This window comes from Arvicanthis niloticus, chromosome 2 (genome assembly GCF_011762505.2).
Source record: "Arvicanthis niloticus isolate mArvNil1 chromosome 2, mArvNil1.pat.X, whole genome shotgun sequence".
In the NCBI taxonomy this organism is placed as follows: domain Eukaryota; kingdom Metazoa; phylum Chordata; class Mammalia; order Rodentia; family Muridae; genus Arvicanthis; species Arvicanthis niloticus.
Genome location: NC_047659.1, coordinates 9,786,218 through 9,801,288, shown reverse-complemented (window position 1 = coordinate 9,801,288; position 15,071 = coordinate 9,786,218). Strand labels below are relative to the sequence as shown.

Below are 15,071 nucleotides of genomic sequence, written 5' to 3'. Positions count from 1 at the left end.
GTCTACGTAATGAGACTTTGTCTTAAAACAAACAAACAGGATTCCCATATCTACATGTTAATGACTGTCTGGTCTTTACAGTGTAAGGACACATACATTCTGCCTCTACTGTCTTATGGATTATCAGTCATCTGAAAACCATGTGGAACATACTGGAAGGTGTGTACAGGTTCTAGTTTGGGTTTTGCTGTTGTTCTGGGTTTTTTTTGTTTGTTTGTTTGTTTTTGTTTCTGTTTTTTGTTTCTTTTTTCTTTTAATAGGGAGTAGAGTTTGAGAGTCTCTCTCTGTTGTGTAGGCTGCTTAGAGGTCCTTAGGCTCACCTGGCTGCTTTGAATTTTCAATGATCTCCCTGTTTCGGCATCCTGAGTATTGGATTACCGGTGTGAGCTGCCACAACCAGACCTTTTTTTTTTTTTTTTTTTTTTTTTTTTTTTGGGCTGGCCTAGAATTGGACATGTAAACCAGCTGGCCTCCCTTTCGTTTGCATCAGTTCTTACATTGTGACCCAGGCTGGCCTCTACCTGCCTGTAAGATCCCCCTGCCTCTACATCCCTATGTAGGCCCACAGGCGAGTGCTTGCTACACGCTCCTGCAGTATCCCATAAGGGATTTAGGTTTACCGATCTCTGGGTATGTTCAGGGGTCCTGGACTGAGGTCTCCTCCTCAGGTACTAATGGACTAAGTGAACTGATATTGTAGAATTTTCTGCTTTGATCAGCCAGGTCTTCATTAACTGGGGCCCACTTGAATTAATTGAGCTGTAATTAACACATTACGATAACAGGGATTTTTCAGGCCTTTTCCTCCAGCTTTCTCTTCTCCTGTGCATTTTCTGTCCACTCTTATGCTGGCCTTAAGAGATCCAAGTTCAGCAGGGCTGTGAGTGGGAGTCTGTATGAAGGCATATGTCCAGGCGCAGATATAGCATGGACTGTGCATGTGTGCACTCACGTGTGTCTCTGTGTGTACTCACACGCATACAGCATTGGAGCGAAGCTGTCACAGAGTGTCGTGGGGCTCCAGAGCCTTCTGCTTTCTTGAAGTCAACACGGGGGAACAGAGGCACAGGTGTAGAGAATTCACCCAAACCCTGGTCAGGCAGAAGGCTGTGCCTGGTGATACCTGCCTTCTTCCTCTGAACATCCATTTGTTTCAAGGTCTTTCAAGACACCTCTTATAACTGAAATACATTTATTTATTTTAAAGGACAGCTTAAATAGGCAATGCAGAAGGAAAGGTGGCCCCACTGGCAGTAAACAGAAAGGAGTGAGCACCGTCACCCCCAGGGGCAGGAGTCCCTGGGACAACCATGTCTGCTGGCTACAGACTATCTGAGCTTACAGGGGAAGTCACTAGGGATGAGGACAGGGCCCAAGGACAGGTAAGTACCAACAGAGCCTTCTGTGTAATGAGCTCAAAGAATAAAGAGTAGAAGAGAGATGCCAGCCCTTCTGGGGATCCCTGAGTGTCCTCTCCAGGACCCAGGCCTGGTGCTTGATCCCACATCCATGTCTATGGCAACTCACTCTCCTTAATGTATTTGTTCTTGTTTTAACACCAAGGATAAGGGTTGGGCTATAACATGACAGAACAAGTTTTAAAACCAGCCAGAGGATGGCAAGGCCTGGCAGGGCCTTACCAGGGGAGTCTTCAAGTCCCTTCTTCAGAAAGATCACCCCTGACCTCAGCTTCCCACCTCACTGTATACCTATTGCACAGCTCTTTGACACCCAATGGCCACATGGCCCCAGCCGGTGGCCGGTGGCCCTTTTCCCATTGCAGCCTAGGCCCCAGTCAGGCATAGAAAACCTTTTGGGCCTGTGGATGTAGCTCAATCTGTAAAGTGCTGGCTTAGTATACACAGGGCCATGGGCTTGATCCCCAGCACCCCAAAAACCAGGAGTGGTGGAGGTACACACCTGTAATCTCAGCACACAGGAAGACAAGTGGAGGCAGGAGGATCAAGGATGTCCTAAGTTATATCACAGGTTTGAGGCCAGCTTAAGTCACACAAGACAGTCTAAAAAAAAAAAAAAAGAAGAAGAAGAGGAAAAGAGGAAGGAAGGAAAGAAAAGAAAAAAGAGGAAAACTCCAGAGAGACGATGGCTTAGGGCCAAAGCCGTACAACAAGGTTATGAGACACTAAGGATGAATGCCAGACCCCAGGATCAGCCTAACAACCCAAGGGCCCTACGTTTGACATAGCCCGGCTAAGGAAAGGCCTAGGATCCCAGCAGAGCCAGAGGGAGACAAGGACAAGACAGCTGGGCTGAGGCACAGGAAAGAATGGGCGGCCGTGCTGGAGCCTCCGGCTGTGGTGTATGAATCACCTCAATTGGAAGCAAAGAAAAGGGAGCAATCCTGAGCGTCCTTGGCAATTTCTTTAGTGTCCATGGGACAGGATAACATGGCTTCCTGTGTCTGTGCACAGCCCGGCAGGGTGGAGGTGCTGGGCTCGAGCCAGGCTGCCTGGGGTCAAGGGGCAAGGGTGGGGCAGGCTGGGAGCTGGCCAAGGGCTCCAGTTACTTCAGGGAGTCGAGATAGGTGCAGACCTCAGAGAAGACAGTGTCCACTGTGCCTTCGGCATTGACCTGTGGGGATACGGATCATGAGGGCAGAGGCGCCAGGCAGGATCTACACAACCCCACTCAATGAACTAAGGGGAAAAGAGAAACTGAGGCAGAGGGAGAGAGCTGGCCTAAGGCCCCACTGTGAGCTGCAGCTAGAAAAGAGAAGTGTTCCCCCACCTTGCGCACAATGCCACGCTTGTCATAGAAGGAGATGACAGGTTCTGTGGCGTTGTAATAAGTCTCCAGCCTCTTCTTGATGGTCTCCTCATTGTCATCTACGCGGCCACTGGTCTCCCCTCGCTTCAGGAGTCGTTGGGTCATGGTCTCGGCGCCTGCATCCACATACAGTAACATTGTGGGCTTTCCGATCTGTGTAGGGTGGAAATCGGATCATTGAGACCAATCCCTGCCTCCATCTCTCAAGCCCTACATGAGATCTGCTCAGAACGACAGTCCCTTCCCAAGGCAGCCAGAGGGCCTTCTTAAAGGGACTCCTGTTACTCAGTTCAAACCTCTTCCACAGCTTCCTAGAACCTTCAAGAGAAAGCCAAAGTCCTTACCAGATCTAGAGCACCTAGTGTCATGGCCTTGGCCACCCTACCCCCAGCTGCTCTCCTGACCTCCACCCCATCCCTCCTTCCTTCGGCCATATTGACCTATGCTTGTATCTGTCTCCCTCCCATGCCAGACCAGCACAGGTCCCCCTGTTCCCCTTTCCCACAACTGAGACGGACTGAGCCTCAGCTAGAATCTCATTCTTTCCAGATGGTCTTCTCAGATGTGACCTTCACTAGTCCTGGTTCCTCAGTTTCCCCTCAACAGCCTCTAGGTATTTGCTTAGTTACCTCCCCCTTCCCTGAGCCAGGATGGGAGCTGAGGGCTGAGTAGGATTTGACTGACAAAGGAATCAGAGGAGGGACCAGGTGTGGACTGTAAGGACACAAAGTTGGCCTGGAGAGGTATAAAAGAATAGGGCCTGGCTGGGCCTCACATTGATGCAGTCAATGGCTATGTTTCCCTTTTCTGGCTACACAACCCCTCAGACCAGCGAGCCTATCTCAGTCACCAACAGATCCCTAAGCCTGGCCTGGCCTAGGCTGGGCTTGTGAGGGAAGGAGAACTCTGGGTCTTCCTAGACCGGAGAGAAGGAAAGGCAGCCTTGGGCCTGGGCCCGGGCCTGGGCCTGGGCCTGGAGGTCGTTAGAGGTCGTAGCCTTGGGGGCCTCTTTTCTTTAGACCCCAGCTGAGTCAGTCCCAAAGGCCTCTATGCAGCTAACATCACATCAGTTTGTCACTCACAGATCCTTCTCCTGACTCTGTCCAACCATGTAACCTAGGGTAGGCTACTGGGCCCTCTGAGTCTGGTGTCTGTCTCCTGGGTGGTTGCGGATTCAGTACGACAGCATTGGCTGCCTGCAAACAGGAGAGATCCACTATCTGGTGACCTTGGACAGTTTACCAGTTTACATCGGCAAAGGCCAGACCAAGGCTGCTGCCACCTGTCCATTAGCTGTCAGCTGTCAAGCTCCTCTGAGTCCCCAGAGCCAAACACAGCAGACTCTGCATCCACACTCCGGGTGAAGGAAGTGGGGCTGGTCTCTGGACAATGCATCCCTGGCTGAAGCCTTAGTTTCTCAGTATGGAAATAGGCAACTAACCAGAGGAGTGGGCCCTGGATACTGCCCACCCCAAGGAAGCTCTAGAGATTTTAGTCAGTAGGACAAGTCACTTCTAGGCCTGCCCTTATTCCTTCAGTGCAGTTCTAGCTCCCCCTAGTGTCAAGGTCTGAGAACTTCAGCTACTTGGACTCCCGGAGGCTGCCTCCAAGCCCTGAATGCAGTCTGGAAGCTCCGTAATAGCTAGTATAGGACTGCTAGGCACTTTTATTTGCTGGATGTAGCCCTGAGGGTTGCAGGTGACCTCACATAGCTGGGGAAATGGGGAAAACCAGTATGTGCCTCAGGGTTGCGCCTAAAGGAAGCTAGACCAACTCCCATTTCACAGATTGGCCTGCTGAGGCTCAGAGCAACACAAACATTTTCTTGAGGTCTTTCACTTAGAGGTTGTGACATACAGTCTCCTGTTTAGACTGAGATGCAGAGAGGTGAGCAGAGTGAAGCTGGAGGTACTCCGCCTCTAGCCCACCAGGATGCCAGTCAGCCTATTCTCCTCAACAACCACTACCTCTTCTTCCTCAGCACCTACAGTTCCACAGTCCCCTGTGTGGCCTTCTATGGTGTACATGTATGCACATATGTATGTACCGGCATGTGTGTTCACGCGTATGCACCCCTGTAGTGTGAGCTTCATCCAGGTGCACACACATGTACACATGTACACAGCGGACCTATGCACGCATGCATCTGACACTGCCTATTGCTTTTGTAGGTGTGGATCTTGGAGGTAAATGCCAAGGGTCTTACCTTCTGTTCAAACTCTTCTCCCTGTTTCACCTCCCTCGGGTAGCCGTCGATCAGGAAGCCATTGGAAGAGTCCACTTTGGCTAACATAGCATCTCGAAGCATGTCTAGCACCGTCTCCTGTTGTCCAGCACAGAGGACCCTTGAGCCTTCTCTCCCCGACCCTCCGGACCTTGGCTTGTGCTGTCCCACCAAAGCTTGCCCTCTTCCCTGGAGCATGTGAGTCCCAGCAAGCCCCTCTCCAGGCTTGGGCTTCAGTGAACCCCCTTCCAGACTGAAAAGGTCCTGGGCCTGGGCACAAAGCTCCTACTGGCCTCCACTGTCCCCAAGCCAGGGTCTCAGGGAGGGGACAGAGTGAGATACAATGGGCTTATGATTCTAAGCATGACATAAAATGTAGGGGTAACGTATGGTAAAGAAGGGGACAAATGGGTCAGCAGGATGGCTCAGTGAGTGGCATTTGCCACCAAGCCTGATAACCAGAGTTTGACCTCCAGGACCCACATAGTAGAAGGATAGAACCAATTCCTTCAAGTTTCCTCTGACGGCTATGTTGGTGCCATGGGAACATGCATACCCCTCCCAACAAACGAATAAATAAAGTAACTGAAGGGGACCACCCCAGTGTAAAGCTAGGGGATCTGAGCTTAAGTCTGGGGAGTCAGGAAGTCTGAGTGCCGACAGGGAAGATCACTCCAGCCATACAGGAGCGTGGTTGAGACACAAAGTCCAAGACACTAGGGGATGGAGAGTGGGAGGCAGGGCTGCATCCCACAGGGTCTTAGTAGTTGCTGGAAACAACTTCTGGCCAAGGACAGTGGGGGACCATAGCAGATTTCAGAGCTAGAGAGAGCCATAGTCACCCTTGGCAGGGTGTCACAGGCTTTGCTGGCTGACACTTGGGGCTTAGGCTCAGACCAATCCCCCGACAAGTTTCACTTACCAGTGGCACCAGCTCCCCCTTCTCCATGATGGAAGACAGCATCTTGCCTCTCTCAGATCCAGAGCTGACTTCTGCCCGTAGCAGGTCCCCAGTAGACAGGTGGGTGTAGCCATATTTCTGCACAATCTTCTCACACTGGGTGCCCTTTCCTGAGCCAGGCCCGCCTGCAAGCACCCATGCATTTAGAAACCCTGCTCCCCCCACTCCCCAAGAAAAACCTCAGCCCCAGACAGGACACCACCAGGGTCTTCAGTGAGAGAACAGAGTTCAAGGAAGAGGCTCACGTGCCTTTAATCCCAGCACTCAGGAGGCGGAGGCAGGTGGAGCTCTGTGAGTTTGAGGCCAGCCTGGTCTACAAAGTGAGTTTCAGGACAGCCAGAAAACAAAACAAAACAAAGCAAAACAAAACAACAAAAACCCTAGTGTCAGCTCAGACCCTCCCTGCTGACCCACCACGTGTCTGCCTACAACTTACCCACCACAAAGATGATCTTGGCTTTCTTCAGCTTCTCTGTGGAGAGAACAGGGGAGCAGGAGTCAGTCACTAGCTAAACAAGCAGGCAGAGGCCCCTGTGCGAGCCAGGCTTGGGCTAAGTGAGCTGGGACAGACACTGGGTGTTCCGGACAGGCCCAGACAAAGCCTGGAGGCCAAGAACTCAGCTAAGGATTCAGAGGTTAAGGGACAGAGATGGCAACCCCGTGGTGCCTTGGGTTGAGGAAAGGCTGGACCCCAGTGTTGGTCACCTCCAGTCTTTCTGCCTCCCTCTTCTTGGGGTTCACTAGACAAACAGCAGCCCATGATCCTCTCCTGTTCCTGCTGTCACCTCTCCTCTCTCTCTGGCTTTGGCCCTGCCATGGCTGACTTGGCCCAGCGGTACAAACGTGGAGCTGGCAACCACAACCTGTTGCCATAGAGATGGTTGCCAAGGAGAAGAGCTGCTGTGAGCAAATGGAGCTCTTACTCAGACAGGGAGTTAAGCAAACTTTCCAAACTGCCTCCTTAGGACTCACGGCCCTGGTGGCCTGCTGTGGAGAAGCTATGTGGCCCAGTGAATGCAGGCCTAGCTAGCGGGAGTGATGTCCTGTGCCCCATTCCTGATGCTAAAACAAGGGAGAGGAAGGCCTAGGAAGGGAGGGGCTTACCCAAGGGAACATCTGAACCCAAAATAGACCCCTGGGCTTTCTCCTGGGCTTCCTCTATTTGGAATGCTGAGCAAGGACCTCAGCATGATGCAGCCTTTCCAGGAGGAGGTGGGCTTGAAAGCTTCTATGGGCCTAGAGCCCTGAGGAACTTTGGGGGAAGTACCTAAGGCTGAGTGTGGCCTCGAAGGGGTAGACCCTCGACCACGAGACCACAACCACCATCATCTGTCAGGCTCTCTAAAGAGCCACCCAGGCAGAGGCCCGGTGCCAGGGAATGGCGGTGCCAGAAGCCAGGGCCCACCCATTCCAGGCACTCTGTCCACAACCCAGAGCATAGAAGCCAGGAGGACAAGACTTTAGGGTCCACTCCACTGGCTTACAGGGACACTGAGTCCCAGCAAGGGCCAGACATAAGCCTGCCCACTGCTCCAATCAACCCCTCACCCCCACCCCACACTGCTTGGCAGTTAGCTGGAAATGCTGCCCAGCGTGTTCCCCTCCCCAGAAAAGGCTTGGCTATAAATACCAGTATAGGTGAGCTCTGGGATCCTAGAAGCCTCAGGCAGGCCTTGTTGCTTCTAAGATTAGAATCTAAGGGTATCCTAACAGGCAGGAGGAGGAAACCTGGGGCTTCCTCCAACCCTCTCAGACAATCTCTGTGAGCCCACCCCTTAACACATAGGCACTCCAAGGCCAGGAGCGGACCACATACCTTCCATACTGCTGAGGTCTGGGAGCTAGGTCAGCACTCTGCAAGACAAGGCACAGGCAGAGGTGAGGGGTTCTCCTCCCACCCCTGACTCAGACTCCACCCAGCCCCACCCACAGCACTAAGTGCCGGGCTCCCCGCTTGCAATTTCCAAACTGAGAGGCCAAGAGCATAGAGAGATACCAGGAGGCAGAATGACCTTGGAAAAGTCACCTTCCTGCTGGTTTCTACTGCCTCTGTCCCCCCTCCAGTGTGCGCCTTGGTCTGCTGGAAATGCCTGGGTAGAAGTCAAAGAGGGGTGTGAACAACTGTATGGAACATCTCACGAGAGTCCCTAATGTGTGTGATGGGAGTGTCAGCAGAAACACTCCTGGGACTCAGTCCTGTAAGGTTTGTTTTGTTCTGTTTGAGATAGGGCTTGTTCTCTGTAGCTCAGGCCGGCATCAGACTAACTTTTGGCCTTCCTACTGCCTCAGCCTCCTCCTCTGGCCCTGCGTGGTTTGGTTTTGTTTTTAATTTTACGTGTATGACTGTTTGCCTGCATGCGTGTAAGCATACCACGTGACTGCAGTCCACCAAGAGGCCAGAAAGGTGTGGAGTCCCTTGGAACTGGAGTTACAGGTGGTTGCAAGCCACCGTGTGGATCAAAGAACCCAGGTCCCTTGGAAGCAGTAGCCAGTGTTCTTAGTGGCTGCCTCTCTAGCCCTCTAGCCCCTTTCTGGTTTTTAATGTAAGACGGTCCCTGGCTTCGGCCTGAAGCAGACCCACGTCCCCTCACACGTGGCCCTGCCACTCATCCCCTGGGGAATTTATTTCACTCACAGGCCCATCCTTTCTTCACAACCACCCACCCTCCAGCCTCTTCAAAACTGTGTCCTCACCCTCCCCTGTCCCACTATCCTAAGACCACCAGCCTTCTGTCCTGAGTCTGTCTCTGGTCCCTGTGTCCCAGGAACATGCTCCTGTCCTCTCACGCTGGCTTCAGGTCCCAGGGACCTCCCTACCCACACTCTGCAGCCAGTCCTATGCGTGTTCCCAACAACCCATCCCATCTCTGCCCTGAACACTCGTACCCCAACAGTCTTCTCCATAGCCCACCTCCACAGAGCCTCTGAGTCACACACACACACACACACACACACACACACACACACACACACACAGAGCAATGGTATTTCCCCTGGCAAGCAACAATCATGTGAGCCTCCTGCTCATAGGCTTCCATGTGTGGCTCCCTAAATCAAACCTGAACCCCTCAACCTACCTGGCAGGGTCTGGACAGTCTGGCCCCTCCTTTCTCATCCACTTTGATGGCCCCCTCCCACCAGGCCTTCGCAGTGTTGCACACCAAATGCTTAGGGGATGTCTTTCGCCAATGCTACTGGAGGCCCCAGCTCAAGTGTCACCTCCTTCAGGATTCCTTCCTAGATTCCACCCCACAGTCCCACATTGACAGGTGCTCTCTCTGAACTTCTAGTTGCAGCTCAAGGTGTCAGAACATTCATTAGAACCAAGGGTCTTGTTCTTGTCCCTGATTGGGCCTGGCAGGGGATGGCACTGGCCTAGGACACTCATTCTACCCTGCCTGCCAACTAGGCAGGAAATTGAGGCTTGGGGAGGGATGCAGACTGACCCCAGACTCTGATTACGGTCAAGCTCAGGCCTGGCAGCCCAAACCAGACAAGGACCTCGAGCATTTTGCACAGATCCATGGCCCAAGCTGCAACCTCTAGGCCTACAGAGTGTGCATGAGGAGGCATGGAGCTGTCAAGTCCTTCGGCAGCTGCCCAGAGGAGGAGGAGTGTCCCAGGCCCTGGACAGCCACCAGGATGTCCTAGGAGATCACTCCCTTCTACTTGCCCCACCCCTTCATGGTAACTTAAGTCCCTCTGTCCCACAGACACCTGCCGCTTCTTTGGTCTAAAATAACTTAAGTCCTGAGGAGGCCTCCAGGAGGCCAGGGGTCCCAGACAGAGTAAGGTTACAGGGCTAAGGAGCCAGGCCTTATAAGGCTCCCTGGGTCAGGGCCCCAGTGCTCCTAATATGACTATCTTCTAGGTGGTTCAAGGAGTAGAGGCCCCAGGGGACAAACTTCCCCAATCACTACGCCTGCTTGTTCAGCAGAAGCCCTCACAGAGACTAGCTATCAGATAGGGTTCCAGTCACAACCTCGTCACTCAGCTGTGTGACCTTGGGCAGCTGATGTCCCCTCTCTGGCCAGCCTTTCTCCTGCTGAAGCATCCTGGGGAAGCTGAGCAGACCTGTGAGTCAGGCAGGAGGTGCTGGCAGGGCTCCAACATTCAAGGGCCCCAGGTCCTCCCAACACTTGAAGTGACATTACAACTCTTGGAACACACAGGCTGCCCCTATCCAGTCCTCTGAGACAAGGAAATTGGCCTCTGTCCTTCCCTCGTCCCTTAGGGCCTCAGCACAGATGTACCAAGGGCATGGGTGGAACTGAAGCCCCAGGAATACCAGCTGGGACAAAGGGGGTCTCAGAAGCTGAGAGGACAGGGACATACATGCACACACACACACACACACACACACACACACACACACACACACAGGGCACATGCACCCAGAGCTGATAGGACACACATGCAAATACACACACGGCTCACAACCATGGATACAAACATTCAAGACACAGAACCCAAGGGTAGCCTGACACCAGCAACCCCCACCTTCCCACAGGTGATGTCTCCCACTCCTCTTGGAGGCTTCCACTCGGGTAGACAATGGAGAAGTCACACACTGACCTGGGGGAGGGTGTGGTGGGCGCTGGGGCCAGTGCGTGCCCTGCCTGTCCTCTCAGCCGCCTGCAAAGGCGACTATTTATAAGGCTGTCAGCGCGCACGCATGGCATGCTGGGAGCCAGCACTCTGGCGAGATGGCAGAGAGAAGGGAGGAGGGAGGGGGGAAGGAGGAGGAGAGAGAAGGAAGCAGGGACTCTGATGGAAAGCTTAGTTAAGAGTGAGCATCCCCACCAAGCACCCCCAGGGACTGAACCTGCACGCAGGGTCTCTGCCGGCCTCTGTGCCCACATTACTCCCCATGGTCACGGGTTCTATAGTTTCGGAAGCTGGTGCTCAGACAAGTTGTGTGTGTAAAATCTCAGTGTTTAAGTGGCATCAGGACCAGATAAGGGAAGTAAGCAGGGAGGGGGACCAGGGTGTAAACTTTGCTGTTCCAGGGTTACAGTCCTCAGGCTCTGAGACCCTTACCCTGAGACATCTCCACTGTTGGAAAAGACACCTGGACCCTAAATATCTGTTGGTTAGGTAGAGATGATAAGCCAGTCTTGAACCCGAGAAGCTGCTGGGCAGTACCCCATAAGTTGAACATGGAGGTAGGAACTTTCAGAAAGCTCTGCGAATCCAAATTGGGAGATTGCAAAGTATGAGGACTCTCATTTGTGAGCACCCAGGTGGAGGAGCATTGTGCCAGCAGCGACTCCAGCACAGAGCAGGACCCAGAGGCCACCTGAGACTCCCCGTGTGGAAAGCCATGTGCTGATGGAGCTCTCTACAGGAGACGTGCTATAGGGTAACCGGTACTCAAAGCATAGCAGGGCAGAGGAACTGGCAAGGTTCAGAACGCATGTGTGTGCCTGTATTTGACCATCAGACCGCATAAGGCTTCCAAAGCATGTGTCTAAGCAGCAAGGTGGGGTGCGACTGGAAACTGTTTTGTAAGTGCCTGAGCAGCATCAGCAGCCTGCGTACCAAGGTCTAGTCCCAATTCTGCCACTGTGGGGCAGGTGCAGTGTGCCATCCTTCCTGTGTTGGTCTGAAAGGCTCGCTCCTTAGGCAGGTGTGTGCATTGCCACAACTTTGGGGGGAAAAGCAGATTGATGATGTTATCCAAACTTAGCAGCTCCTACATCAGAAACCCATTCAAGTAAACACCTATGGGAACAGGATTTATACCGGAAGGTTCTTAATCTCAGCGGGAATGGGATGGACTTTGGCCGAGGCACAGCAGGGTGCACAGGAGCTGTTGATTCTGTCAGAGAAGCTCTGAGTGACAAAGAAAACCTCATTTTCTGGGGTAGCAGGCACCTTCATGAGAGACATGATGCACACATGCCAGGGTCAAATCTCACCTGAACAAAAATTATTCTGAACGCAGGTGAGGTTAGGGGTGTAGCTTGGTGAGAGCAGTGCAGAGCGTACAGGAAGCCCTGGCTCACACCATGTAAACTGGATGAGGCAGTGCAAGCCTATGATCCTGGCACTAGAGGGATTCAGACACGGGGATCAGAAATTCAAGGTCATTCTTGGCTATCAAGGGGCTATCAATTTCAGGACAGCCTGGTCTACACAGAGGATTTCAGGACAGCCTGGGCTACCCAGAGACACTATCTGAAAAAACTGACTCAGTGGTTAGGAGTACTTGATTTTAAAGAGGACTCAAGTTCGATTCCCAGCACCCGCATAGAAGCTCACAACTGTAACTCCATTTCCGGCAGCAAGAGGCACACACATGGTGCCCAGGGATCCACGCCAGCAAAGCACTCATATACACAAACATCTAAGAAATAAAGAACCCTAACATGGACGTGCCTTGGCTCAGGGTACCTCTCTTGCTGTGTCCTCAGTGGAGCCAGCCGGATGCGGATGTTCCCTCCATACATTTCCCGCTTCTTATTCCCTCTCCTTCCTCTGCCTCTCCCCCTTTCCTTTGAGACCTTATCTCACACATGTTTTCTGATCCTCCTGCCTGCTGGGTTGCTGGAATCACAAGGACACTCCACCATGCCCAGTTTCCTTGGTGCTAAGGATGGAGCCGGAGACTTCTTCCCATGAAACTCTATCTCAACTGGGCTGTCTCTGCAGGCTTTCTTCTATTTTTCTTTTCTCTTTTACATTCATTGTGTGTGGGGGGCATGGACGTGTGGCTCCCATGTGCCACAGCACACTTGAGGAGGTCAGAGGGCAACTTGCAGGGATGGTCCTCTTCCACTGTGTGACGTTCAGGGATCTAACTTAGGTCGTCATCCCAGGAAGCACCAGTACCTACTGGGTCAGCACACTGGCTCTGTGCTTTAATTAAAACTTTTTTTTTTTGTAATTAGATTTATTTATGTGTACTTTGCCTGCATGTGTGTATGTGTAGTGTGGTGCCCACACAAGTCACAAGAAGGCTTTGCATTCTCTGGAACTGGAATCTCAGATGACTCTTACACACCATATGGGTTCTCAGAATCAAACAAAGAGGACCTGCTGTGCTGGGCAGCAGCCTGGTTGTGAGCTACAGTGTGGGTACTTGGAATCGAACTCGGGTCCTCTGTAAGAACAAGTGCTTATAACCACCAATCCATCTCCCCAGCAGCCACCCCCGCTCCCATCCCTCCCGTGTCCTCCCCCTACCCCAGACAAGGTGTGTCTATGTAGCCCTGGCTATCCTGGAACTCACTATGTTCACAGAGATCCACCTGCTAAATGCTGGGATTAAAGGGCGTGGGCCACCATGCTGGCTTTAGGATTTTAATTTATGTGTGTGTGTGTGTGTGATGTGATGTGTGTGCAAGTACCTGTAAAGGCCAAAGAGGGCATCGGATGCCCTGAAGTTAGAACTCCAAGTGGTTGTGAGGCACCTGAGGTGGGTGCTGGGAATTGAACCCAGGTCCTCTGGAAGAGCAACCAGCACTCCCTAACCACTGAGCCATCCCTCTAGCCCTCAATTTCAGTCACTTTATAACCAGAAAATTCTAAAACAGGAGCAAATAAAAGTGAAAGTAGTTTAAAATACTAAAAAAGATTTTAAGGGCTAGGGAGATGGTTCAGCAATTAAAAGTATATAACATACTGTTGTTTCCAGGGGAACCAGGTTCACTTCCAGTCACCCACAACTACATGGCTCATAACAGCCAGTAGCTCCAGCTCTGGGAGAAGCCAACACTTCTGGCTTCCTTAGCCACCTGCACTCACAGGTACATGCCCCCACACAGATGAATAATGAAAAAAATAAAATTAAATATTTTGACTACAGAAAGAATCCCAGGGCTTGAAGCCAAACCACACAGGGTGAGAGTGGGGAGGGGTAGATGACCCTAGGCCAGCCATCCTGAAGCTCATAGCTGGATCCACTGTAGGTCAGCACTTGAAGAAGGGATGGGAGTGGGCATGCCCGAGGTGGAGCAGGCAGAACACCCACCTGTGGGCGAGCAGATGCTTATGGGAGAAATTCTATCCAGACACAGGATCCAGTTTCCAGCAGCCTTTGGATGGAGGTGGAGTGTACTGTATCTCCAGGCCCACAAGGGGCTCAAGACACCACTAGTATGACACTGGAAACTTCTGCTCCTCAGGTCCCCTCCTCAATGCCTGCATCACAATGGTTGCCGGGCTCCCGGTCCCACCACAATCTGACTGACCTCCTATCTAGCAGCCTGCTGCTGCCCCACTGACAGCCGCAGAGAAGCACCACAGCTTTGCCACCCTCGGGAGGGTACTTCTGGCTGCTGGCAGCTGGGCCTGAGTAACTGAGTAACTGGTCTCAGCTGACATTGTTTCACTAAGGCAACCTCATATGAATCTGTGGCATGAGGGACAAGGGACAAATGTTAAATGTCTCTCTTGCCTCCCTGCCCTGGTGGCCCACCATCTTACCTGGAGCGAAGCCCAGGACAGCAGCTCTCTCTGACGCCCTCAGCAGCCTGCCTCTGTCTCACACAGTCACCCTTTGTTAGGCCCTGCTCCCAAGGGTATCTTATCTGACGTAACAGGCTGTAATTTCCTCTCTGGAGTCAGGGCCCCTTCACCTCCTAACTAATCAGGCCCTGTGCTAAGAGGCCAGCAGCTATTTATACAACCTACCAAACTCACTCTACCTAGAAGGATATTTTCCTGCCTCAGGCCCTGGGTCCCAGTGTTGACTTCTGGTCCCAGACTGGCTCTTTTCCTGTAGCCCTTCCCCTTCCTCTTCAGATACCTTGCCATCATTAACTTTTCAACTTGTCAGAATTCTTCCTCAAAGGCATGATACCCTCCCTGCCCAGAACTCAAGCTGCCTGAGGGCAGTATCTGACTGCTGGTATTCTCAGAAACAAAAGGTCTTGCCCAACATCACATAGATTTATCCGGTCTGGACCCTATCCCAAAGGCTACAGGATGGTCTTTAGGATATTCCCAACTGGAAGAGGGGCACAAGCAGAAAATTCAGACTCAAGACACACAACATGGGTTGGAGAGATGGCTCAGTGGTTAAGAAGACCAACTGTTCTTCCAGAGGTCCTGAGTTCAATTCCCAGCAACTATATGGTGGTTCACAACCATCTG

General features: G+C 52.3%; 1 protein-coding gene across 8 annotated transcripts; it reads right to left on the bottom strand.

The window, feature by feature from the left end:
• Positions 1 to 1,175: 1,175 nt before the first annotated feature.
• On the bottom strand, positions 1,176 to 14,487 carry Ak1 (adenylate kinase 1). 8 transcript variants are annotated; one of them, XM_076928502.1, is made up of 8 exons: positions 14,403 to 14,470; positions 11,514 to 11,619; positions 7,789 to 7,826; positions 6,409 to 6,444; positions 5,934 to 6,097; positions 4,994 to 5,110; positions 2,749 to 2,940; positions 1,176 to 2,592 (listed from the first exon to the last, which is right to left on the bottom strand). In XM_076928502.1, the coding sequence occupies exons 3-8, from the start codon at positions 7,793 to 7,795 to the stop codon at positions 2,524 to 2,526; spliced, it is 585 nt and encodes a 194-aa protein (XP_076784617.1). In that variant the 5' UTR covers positions 7,796 to 7,826; positions 11,514 to 11,619; positions 14,403 to 14,470; the 3' UTR covers positions 1,176 to 2,523. The 8 variants fall into 8 exon arrangements, with proteins under 8 accessions (XP_076784617.1, XP_076784618.1, XP_034352140.1 ...); XM_076928503.1 differs by lacking the exon at positions 14,403 to 14,470 and adding an exon at positions 13,948 to 14,180; XM_034496249.2 differs by lacking the exon at positions 11,514 to 11,619 and having other exon boundaries at positions 14,403 to 14,487.
• Between the last annotated feature and the right edge of the window lie 584 nt (positions 14,488 to 15,071).